This window comes from Frankliniella occidentalis, unplaced genomic scaffold (assembly GCF_000697945.3).
Source record: "Frankliniella occidentalis isolate FOCC.00 unplaced genomic scaffold, Focc_3.1 Scaffold102, whole genome shotgun sequence".
Classification (NCBI taxonomy): domain Eukaryota; kingdom Metazoa; phylum Arthropoda; class Insecta; order Thysanoptera; family Thripidae; genus Frankliniella; species Frankliniella occidentalis.
In genome coordinates this window covers 277,802-288,695 of record NW_026267231.1, presented here as the reverse complement: position 1 = coordinate 288,695, position 10,894 = coordinate 277,802, and the positions used below count along the sequence as shown (strand labels likewise).

General features: G+C 49.7%; 1 protein-coding gene and 1 long non-coding RNA gene across 6 annotated transcripts in view; one reads left to right on the top strand and one right to left on the bottom strand.

Moving 5' to 3' along the window:
• The window catches only part of LOC127749867 (uncharacterized), a 17,614-nt gene extending 8,012 nt beyond the window's left edge, over positions 1 to 9,602 (top strand). Inside the window, exons 2-3 of the long non-coding RNA XR_008011399.1 lie at positions 7,232 to 7,414; positions 9,523 to 9,602. This is a non-coding gene — a long non-coding RNA (uncharacterized LOC127749867). The remainder of the gene's footprint in view (positions 1 to 7,231; positions 7,415 to 9,522) is intronic.
• Positions 1 to 10,894, bottom strand: part of LOC113202757 (uncharacterized) — a 173,852-nt gene that overhangs the window by 142,544 nt on the left and 20,414 nt on the right. For 3 of the 5 annotated variants that reach the window (XR_008011397.1, XR_008011395.1, XR_008011396.1), the window contains one exon: positions 9,512 to 10,041. Coding sequence is in view for 2 of the 5 variants with exons in the window: in XM_052269778.1 (XP_052125738.1) it covers positions 9,512 to 9,860 (349 nt within the window). In the remaining 3 variants the exon portion in view is untranslated. Of the gene's footprint in view, positions 1 to 9,511; positions 10,042 to 10,894 lie in introns of those variants that run through there. The other 2 variants (XM_052269778.1, XM_052269777.1) reach the window with 1 other exon arrangement.

Sequence of the window (10,894 nt, the reverse complement as noted above, 5' to 3'; positions counted from 1 at the left end):
GGACGTACCACGAGTTGCAGGCGGATATTGAACGGGTTTTGCTCTCGCATGCTACACTGTATTCACACTGTATCGTGTTGTCATTGGGCGCGCCCATGGCGGCCACAGCCCCGCCGCCGCAGCCGCCGGCCCATAACTTAGACTTTTATCCATGAGAGCGGGAGGCGGTCTCTTTCAAGTCCTCCTCCTCCCCCTCCCCGACGCCCCCTCCTCCCACGGGCTCTGCTCGCGCGGTTACGCCGCCGATGCCAACGCGTGACGAAACTATAAGCAAATGTCGGGATGTGCGCCTCAATAAAACAAAAGAGTTTGGTCTAGTCACGACCGTTTTGTGTATTTTTCGGGGCTGTCATTTGTGTTTTGTTTTTCAGAGCGGCAGCCATGGCAGCAGGTTCCTCGCTGACGCGTTGCTGGGTCAAAGGGGGTCGGCTCCTTTGCGCACCGGCACCGCCGCCGCCATATTCTCACGGTTTGACACTTTTTCCCGCTGTGAGGACAACATTAAGATTTTATAAGTACGTAGCACCAGTCAACCGTGAGGCGGACAAGTTTGCTCGAAACAAGATGGTCTAATTTAATTACCCCCCAAAAATCAAGTAATTTAGTAGCGAACGATTAATCATTATTAATCATCTTTGCAAAGATGGCAGACGTCGTTGCAACATGAACTGAGATTTTGCAGGAAAGAGTACAAAAGAAGGAGTGTATAATTGTTGAGGAGGGGGGTATTTCCTAACGATACTAATGTACTACACTTGTTTCCGCTCCTTCCTTCTTGATAAACATCCAGGGGGGGGGGGGGGGGGGGGGGGGGGGTCGAGTGCGGCTGGCATCCTCTTCATAATTCGGCCATTCCCTCCCCAAATCTCCCGGTGGGTCCAACCTTCAGAGCGCGCGCTTCGTGTGGGCCGTCCAAAAATGTGAGAACGATGCACTGACCAGCACCGACAACCTGACGGAATGTCAGATACGACGGGCCTGGATTAGGATTCTGAATACAAATCATCACCCTTTTAATTTTATTAATCACCTTCCCCCTTCCCCTCGCCTCTCTTTTTAAAAAGCATTTTAAAGTTATACACACAGCTCACTGACGTTTTTTTTCTGCCTGACGTATCTTGAAAATTTCTCCTCAAAAATTCAGAAGGTAAATGATGCATTTTTAAGGTGGCATAAATATACCTTCCTGTTTAGGGAGTCTTAACTAAAGCTGAACGAGAGTAAGGTGAGGCTCACCTTGCATATACAATACGGCACTCCCTGCTCAGCGCTTGTCAGCACGATCGGAATAGGAAACAAATCTAAAAAGCTTTTACGATTGTTGGTAAATTCTTCATTGGGAAGGCAAAGGGGGTTGGCATGAAGGGAACTGAACCATGTGTATCTTGGAAGGTAGAGTTATAAGTGAAGGGGAAAGTATGATGTATTTCCCGTTTTTATCCTAACACACTACGCTGTGCGAAACAGGGACAATATTCAACCGAAACAGGGAGAGCCGTTGCTTCGGAAAATGCGACGGAAACTGTTCATAAGTTAAGTTAGGCAACGCCGCCGACACCCGGTTCAGGGAACACCGGACTGCGGCCGAGTGTCACATTATGAATAGAAGAGTGGGAGGAGGTTTGGGGAGAGGGGTGGGGGGCGCTCTTCGATAAGAAATAGAGCATCTCCGAGAAGGCAGCCGACACAATGTGACCCAGTAACGGGACCGGGGGAAGGGTGCCACGGAGGGTGCGCTGTTGACTATTCATAGGCTCGCTCACCAGTTTTTGCCCTGCCTCATCCCGCTCGTCGGGTGAGACTGGGTACGCATGCAGGACTCCCCAACTAGCACAGTGACAAAATTACGTGCAAGCGTTTTAATTCCCGGCTCAATCGCTAAAAAAAAATCAAATGAAATTTATTAGTAACGAAGTGGTTGTCTGTTTTAGTATTTGTTCAATTCTATATATGTAAATGTATATATTTTCCGAAACCAACTACGTTTTCGTCGTTTGGTTTTCATTTGTAATATTGTGTCTTTTTTTTGCGGGTTAGAGGTAGTCTGGCCTGCTGGCGGCAAAGTCAAGCCCCATTGGTGGCGCTGGGTCCGTTTTCCCCGAAATGTGCGCGTCGCCCTGGCGGGGCGGAGCGCCCTGGCCATGTTCCCTCGGGGGGCTGCTGCGCGCAGGGGCTGCTAAACGCAGAGGGTGGCTGGGGCCAGGCTGGGGCCGCCGGAGGACACAGCAGCCCGCTGTGTGTAAATGAACCCCACGAAATGACACAATATTCCTCCGCCCGCCACCCTGCTGCCGCCCCGCCCCGCCGCCGGCCCTCGCTCGCCCTTCGCGAATATATAAAGTTCACGAGGGCATGACGGAGCGAGAGGGGGGAGAGGCGGGGGGGAGTCGAGTGGTAAAGGGGTGGTGTGGACTGGAGTGGTAGAGAGAAGGGAGAAAAAACCTTTCTGCTCCACCCACTCCAAATAACCCGACCTCCAGGAAAATAGGACGCAGGTCAAAATGGCGAGAGGGAGAGAGACCAGAAGCAAGCACGGCAGAGCACAAGAGAGAGAGGGGGAGAGTATTGTCAGTTTTGGCCCTGCCCGACCCGAACCGGGAGTCTCCTCTGAGATCAGCGGAAACATCTAGATACGCCCTTCCATGCCCCCTCCTCTTCCCTCTCCACCCCCCGTTGTCATCATCCCCTAAGCTGCTAAAAGAAGAGGACAGTGTTGTAGCATCCCCCCTCTCTCCCTCTACCCTTGCTCCCAAACGTCCTTGTTCACTCAATTTGGCCGCTTCCACCGGACGAGTTTTTCTCCCAAGCTACTTTCGAAGTCGCAGCAGCGTACCCCCTGAGAAAAATCCTGAGGCACATCATGCTCCCTCTCTGTCTACAGCCCGAGGTCGCCGACACAGTCAAGCGCTTCCGCACGCAGCCGTGTACGAGACTTCAGGGCCCCTTCCCTCAGACAGTCCCAACGCCGACGGGTGACATCCCCTCCCACCCCTTTCCCCCTGCTAACCCCTTCCAGCTCGCGCTACCAATCTCGCAGAAAGCTACACTGCTACAAACGGGGCGGAGCAAACGATTCCGCCAGCCAGGCTATATCAGAGAAAGAGAGGCGCAGATAGAGAGACTGGGAGAAAGAGCAGGACGTCTAGGTCCACACAAGTAGCAGACATAAGAAAGAGGAATGGTCTCGCAGTCCGCCCTTACCAGCAAAGTTAAAAATATTTCGGTACCGTCTGGTTTGACCCAATAATTTTTCGCTGATCAAGTGTTCAACCAGTAAACAGAACTAAGTGCACTGAAGTTTCAAGTTAAGCACTTGAAGGTGTTAGTGTGAGATAGCGTTTCATTGCTCAGCTTATATATTGTACTGCCCTGGTGAATTTTTTTTCCAAATCACATGGATTTTTTTTTTTTTTTTTTTTTTTTTTATTTTTTATTCAAAGAGCTGAACGCTTTCAGGTGTTCGGCAGCCCGTGTGGTTTTCCCTGCTTTTACTTGGGTTCGTCAAGGACGTGGCACACTTAGAAGTGTTTACTTGCCCTCAGCCAGCAGGCGATGAGCCTACTTTGTGTCCCACCCGCGGCCTAGTCACCCCTTCGGCTTATGGACGCCTTGGGAGTCCTTGTAAGAGGTCCCATAGCCTTACCCCATTCGAGCCGATGGGGGCCCCACATTAGCCGCCCCTCCCATGCGTGCCCGCTCACACAGAGGGACCACCTCGTCCGCGTCATACAGATATCGAAGCGGCCTGATACGATTTCGTTTCCCCCTTCCTTTGCCTCTCTCTGTCGCCAGTTATGAATATCAACAGCTGTGGCCCTGGCCGGGGTGGCCAGGTTGTGTAGTATGCAAATGTGAGGAGGAGGGGGTAACCAATCATGGCCGTGCGTACCAAATCCATTCGCCATGCGCTCAAGTCTCCCGAGGGAGGAAAAATGATGATAAGACACTCGTAACTCGAAGAGAAGGTTGAATTCGAATCATCGACGAAGAAGTCTCAATCTAATCCTTCTACCGCCGGGGGAGCGGAAATAAGTAACAATTTTCATATGAAAAGCCGTTTGCATCACCGGTCATTCTTATTAGTTTTGTTTCTTGCAGTGCCTGCGTCCGAGCTTCCCCAACCCGATCACGTGGCACCATAAAGTCGCGTGGGTTGCCTACCTCCCAGTGATGGGCGCAGCAAGGAGGGGGGAAAGGGGGGGCTCAGGGCATATGTGACAGCAGCGGCAGCAGTGGCAGTGCCGTCGGGGCTCAAAGGCTTAGGGTCGTGCCCCTATCTTGGATGGAAAAATATTGATTCCGTCCTTACGTGGCTTGAGGAGCTCCTTCGCAAGAATAGGGCAAAATAAGGAATTTCATTTCGTCTGGATTTGCTTTCAATAACCCCCCAGCACACTATTCGTCGAAATTTATATTTCAGAATTTGACTTATCAGAAAGACAAGCTCCCCCTTCCACGTCAACATTAAAAATATGTTAAGGGTAGTTATGAGAAATTCAGAGGGTCTCCTCTAGTGATGAGGCACTCCTCTGGGCGTTGGCAAAGTGGTACAGCAGGGCGCCATAAGCGTCGCCGCAAACGAGGTACAGGGTTAATGGAAAGGAGCACAGCCCGAGAGAGAGAGAAAGCAAAATGGGAGGGAGAGGGGTGAAACACGCAGGCCCGCGCGGTCCATGAGGGGGATGCTGGGCTAGTCTCTCCCCGCGGAGGAAGGAGGAAGGGGGTTGGGGCGAGGGGTTACCGCGAAGTATAGTCTGCAGTATAGTGCCATACTTGCGCACCCTGGCCAGGCCTGTCCTCTCTCTCTCTCTCTCTCCCTCGCTCTCTCTCTTTCTCGTGTCGTCCGCCCGGGAGCGCGCACCGGGGCGCGGTGGAGGGGCATGGAGGGGGGGAGGGGGTAGAATTTACGGTAAGGGAGGGCAGCAGCAGAAAATATGGGCCCAGTAAAACTGGGACCACGTATTACATTTGTGGTGTATAGTTTTTGTTTTCCTCTCGGGGTCACATGCCGACAATGCTCTCCAGCTGAACTGGACCGCGGGTCCGCCCGGGTCGTATCGTATCGGGGATCATCGGAAATAAGACGAAAATTTTCCTTTACGAGTGAGCGTGCATCCATCGCTGCAATATCTGCGCGACCGCGAATAAAGAAGCTAAAGATTTAAGGATTTAGAATGGAATCGACAACAATGGACGTTAAATGGAAAGTATTTCTTCAACGACGTTGTTTTCGATCACATCCAGCTTATGGAAAAAATGTAATACTACAAAATCTATAAGTTTCCAAAGAATTGGGTAACAAGAGAAATATCGAGTAATTCTCTGCAACAGCAAAAAACGATTCAGACAAAAGACTGCTACGTCATAGGGTGGCGAGGGAGTGTGAGGTAAGGGGGCGGGTTTGCAATATTTACCCCCTCGGCTAGCACACTAGCGTCGCTCTGTACCGTTCTGCAAACTTAGAGCCGGACTCAATGAAGGAAATGAGGCAAGGAAACGAGAAGCAGCTGGGTGGTGGGGGTGGAAGGCACGCAATACCAGCGGATGCTGTATCCCTTGCAAAAACTTTTTGTCTAAGACCTAAGTCAGTCCGACAAGTTCCACAGCGCGGCCAGGGTCGTCTGAGTAGCGCACCCGCCTGCTACTTTTGTACGAGAAAGCACAAAAGAGACGAACGACGAGAGGAGAGGGAGAGAGAGGGGGTGGGGGTGGGAGGAGGGGAATTGCGTGAGAGAGTTGGATTGGAGGTTCGGGTGAGGGGGGAGGGGTGGGGAGAGGGGGTTGCTAACCCTCCTGGTGAGCCCCCGTAAAAGAAAACTTGACCAATCTATGCGCAGACACGGGCTGAGACGCAAGCCGCGAGGAATATTGAGGGAATCAGCGACAAAGTAGCAGCCTCCGTCCGTAAGGCGGACAAGCATCTCCCTGCAATACTACACAGAGACCCTACCCCATCCACGTCTAAAAGGATTAAACACGCAAAAAGCGAGGGTAGAGGAGAGAAAAGGAATATGCCACTTAAAGATAGGATTGCCAAACTTTGGCAAAGCCTGTTACTCGATATAAATATTGCGTTCAATTAATTCCATTTTTGTTTCAAAACCTGTGGAGAAAAGTTTGAATTGGAAACGTTCTCGCTCATATCCCACCCAAGTCACGAACGCACCCTAGAGGGAGGAGGAAGAGGGGGACTGGTTGTAGATTTATACAAAACATACATGCGCCCACTCCAAACCACGCCACCCCCAAAGCCCTCTCGTGTAAGTTTCCTCCGCCGCAGGAAATGAAGCTCAGAGAGGCAGCCCCCCCCCCCCTTTCCCCTCTCCCTTATCCACCACGCCACCTCGACGAAAGACAAGGGGGTGAAAAGGGGGATGGAAGGGGAGGGGGTGTGCTTAGGGAGAGCAACGAAAGAAGAAGAAGACGTCTGCGGTTGGGAGAGGTCCAATATCACTGAGTGCAGGCGCTGAGGAATATGGAGTCGAGGAAGCAGGGCCGTTCCTTTTTGTAAATAAAACACAAGTACACTACGCAGATTTTTTAGATAAATCAAATTGTTTCAAAACTTTCCAAACCCTAACATTCAAAAATCGATAAGGAGCTTAAGTCTTACCTAGTGTGTGTGACACATTCAGGAAATGACCATAAAAACATCAAAGCGCCGCTCACAAACGTGCTCATCACAATGACTGGTACTGTTTTGCACTCTATAAAGTGTAATTCGTGTTGAACACTGAACGTCTTGTTTTTTTGTGCATGTGTTTCTTTTTCTCTCGTTGTCGTGGACATGCGACGGGACTGGTGCCAAAGCCAGTTTGCTGAAGGAAGCGTACCCGTCACCGATAGCGTCTGGCGGGTTTCCGTTCAGGAGTTACTGTCACGCCGAGCTGACACGCCCCTGTAACATGCTCGTCACGATATCACAAAAATTTTTCCCCCTCCAGTGAGCAATGGAATATCAGACCGTTATCATGACGATATCAGATATCGAAAATGAGTTCATTTTAAGACCATTTTTATGAATCTGATGGAAAAGCCGACGAATTTCCAGGTCTGATATCGTTCCAATATCGATCTGATGTTTCGTATAGCTTACTGTCTGATGTTTGATATCGTTCCGGTATCAATATTTCACTGCTAAGTAGGATATTTAAGAGGAAAGGGCGCTGGGGTTTTCAATACTTTGTGCGTCTCTGTGTTTCGTGAGTACTGACGAACTTTTTTTTTTCAGGGACGCCAGACGCTGATGGGACAAGAGGCCCCCTTCCCGATAGCGAGCGTCCACTTGACCCAGCACATGGCCTTTTGGCCCCTGGATCCCATGGTGGCCTGGTTTGGCCTGATGGCTTGGACCACTTCATCCCAGCGCCATATTAGGTCCCGAACGCAGTCAGAAAAACTCAAGAAATTCATGGTAACTTTCCACATTTTTTCGGCTTGTTTTCGAATTAAAGGAAAAGGTGAACAGTTTCACACAGAAACAGTAGAAAATACACAAACACTTGTGAACACAACGTCCTGCATGGCGAATGTGACGGGGCGGTGGAAGACCGACAGAGGAATTGGGGGAGGGGGGGACAGAAGAGGTGGAAAAGCGAGAGCAGGGAGGGGGGCAGAGGATGAGGCTTGGGTGCAGGCGGGAGGGACCTCTAGAAATAGCGGACGATGGATTAGCGTCCCAGGAGTCAAATATTTGGCCAAAGTCCCACGACACTGAGGGACAACCACCCACCGAGGGGTCTGATGTTGAGAAAGGGGAAGGGGGGAGCACGCGGGGAGGGGACTGTGTTAGTCGGCTGCAAGCACGAACTGCTGGATTAGGGTTGCATGACGCACGGTGGACACGAGACGTGGGTGAGTGAGGTATAGGTGTGTGGCACAGCCACTGCGAGCAAAAAGTTCCCAAAACGGAGGCAAGATTCAAAAATTAAAAATTGTTTAGCATGGTCCTGAACTGTTATTTTAATTCTACTAAGAAATTTAGTTTTTGGTTAATATGAGTAAAAATGTTTCGAATAGAGTAAAGACTGTTCTACAGTATGTGAGAAAATTTCACTCGAGGCGACAAAAGCGAGGGGTGGGCGACTTGAATTTTTCGTGTACACAGGAGTACGGAGTACACGGATTACAGTCGGAGAATACTGAGTATTGACGGTCGGAGCGCGCAGAGTACACCTGGAGTACACCTGGAGTACACCCGGAGTACACCGGAGTACGCGGAGAACTTGTGACAAAAACAGCCGGAGTACACGGAGTACAATCGGAGAACACCTGGAGTACATTTTGGCCTGTACACAGGAGCCGCCCAGTCGTCCACCCCTCGGACAAAAGTCAGTTCAGGACCAAGTGCACTGGAATTAAGAATATTTTCGAGGGGGCAAACTGATGGCAAAATGCTTTCAGATGTTTTCTTCGTTTTGAGAGCTAGGCTTTTAGAGTGAGAACGCCAATAATAAGTGCAAGATCCGAGGCTCGTGCCTTGCTTGTACTTGAAGAGGGTCCTCATTCCTCATAATGTATAACGTTTATTTAAGGAAATGTTTATAGAATGACTAGACTCATGTTTTTTTGCTTGACTTCATGAGCTTCTAATTATTACAAATAAGGAGAGTGGGGATGAGTTCACACTTCGTGCACGAGGGGTTTGTAGTAAAGTATTCCAACATTAATTTAAACAATGGACAAGCAGGAGATAAAGACTGCAGTTTATGTTTTCTTGCGCGTAACCAAATATGAGAGATTTTAAAACTATGCACTCTGCGAGGACCTGTGGTTTTCACCGCCACTTAGTCGAGCGCGCCCTGCCCTGTCTTGCCCCATTCCGATTCAGCCACTCTGCAAATTCACTTTCACTGCACAGAGGAGAGTGAAGGCGCGTGACAATACGGCAGAAATCGAGAGTCGAGTAAAAGTAGTTTTCACAACGCCATTGTCCGGCGGCCGCCGGTTGGCTGCGCCGGGACCCAAGATGGCGGTGGAGGCTGGTGCGGCTCGGAGCGGCTACAGCCTGGCTACGGCGCGCCCGCGCCCGGCCCGCTGGCAGCAACTCTGGCGGCGAACGGGCCAGGACCGCCCGCCCGGCGGAACGGGCCGCTGCGGTGCTCCGCAGAGAGATGGAGGAAGCCTGCCGGGGAACCTGTGCTTTTGCCAGCTAATTGTAACGTAAAACTAAAATTATAGAAGAAAGAGATTCTTAAAGAATCGTACGTATTTTAAAGCGGCATCATTTTATTTTTGACAGCTACTAATGGCTAAACGTATTGAACTCACAATAAACAATTGGTTTAAAAATACCATGTGTGACTTGTAACTTTGATACATTAGAAAATCTTCTGTTTTATCTAATTCGTTCTCTAATACAACCATCATGCTTGTTAGTAGTTGTATGATTTCTCGCATGGCGGCGAGCAGAAGCAAGAAACATTTTCTTTTTTGGAAAGATCCCGTCTCAAAACGAAAATTATTTTGAAACTATACCAAAAAATAGTAATTAAGTCTAATAAATCTTTACCTTGCTTGCAGGACGGTGACCGCGGGCCGCGGCGGCAGACATCCAAGGACGAAGAGCAGCCACTTCGACCACCAGTTTTCCATGTTTTTCGGGCGGGGGCGCCCGGAAGCACACACAAACACACACGCACAAGCACCGTATCCACAGAATCTTGAATCGGTGGCCACATCCGGCCGAGTGCGTACCGCGCGCGACGGGTACCGGCGAGTACCGACCGACACAGGGGACGCACTGCCACACGCGCTCGCGAGGCATCGTCCCGGACACACCGCACTACTGTGTGCGCGCACCGGAAGTAAGAACTCTGCCCCAACTTCCTGAGCATCTTCAGTACCATCGTCATCATCATCCAAAGGTCACAAGGAGCTGCTGCTGCTGCAGCCACTTGATGCACGATGCTGGACTACACCATCCTGGACGACGGCGTTGACGTGACGAGGTGTCCTCCCTCCTGGCCACGAGGACGACGTCGCTGACATGAGGCCCCCCGCCGGCGTCCGAAAGTCGATGAGACCCGTTCTCGAGTCAACCTGCAACACGACAGAAAAAAAAACATGGAAATATAATAATAAGTTTTGGAGGTTTAAGGGGGAACGGGTGACAAGTCTCCCATAGCGTCCTGTTATCGGAGGGGGGAGAAGGGGGAGGAAGGGGAGAGCGGAGAGCTTGCATTTACAGATCTTGATCCATCAGGACCGGTAGGATATGTGTCCGTGATGAGCCACAATGTATCCGATTTCATTTTTTTCTCTTTTACTAAAGTATTATTTTGAGGGGTTTAGAACTAACATATGATTTTGAAAATTTTAGCCCCCACATGGCAGAGTTGTATAAAGTTTTATGTCAAATTATGGCTATGCTATGAAAATACAACTTGAAGCGCCAACTGATCTACTTCACAAAACTTACAAGGTTTAACCACTAATTGTTTTAGAAGTAACTTGTGTGTGGTGCACCGATATGTGCCGTGCACCAACTCAATGTTTTTCGACATATCCTATTCAAAACAGTAATTTCAATAAACTAGATTTCAAAGACAGATGACAGCAACGTTTCCGAATTATGCAACACAATAACACAATTCGCTTTAATAAAGAATAATTTCTCACCGAGTCGATACACGTTCAGAAACTTTGTTTGTGAAAATGAAAGTGGAAAGCAATCAATAAATTCTGTAGTACGTTCAGGGAAATACCAGCAAGATTAACGGTCCAGAGAGAGAGAGACAAGCCTTTCCTCTCCCTTTTGCCCTTGTTTTTCCTTTTACGGTTTGTCTATACCTCATTAACGCCCCATTCATACAAACAACGCAATCACGAGTTCATTAGCACTACTGTATTTACAATCGCGGGCAACCTCATTGTGTATATGACCGATCCTATC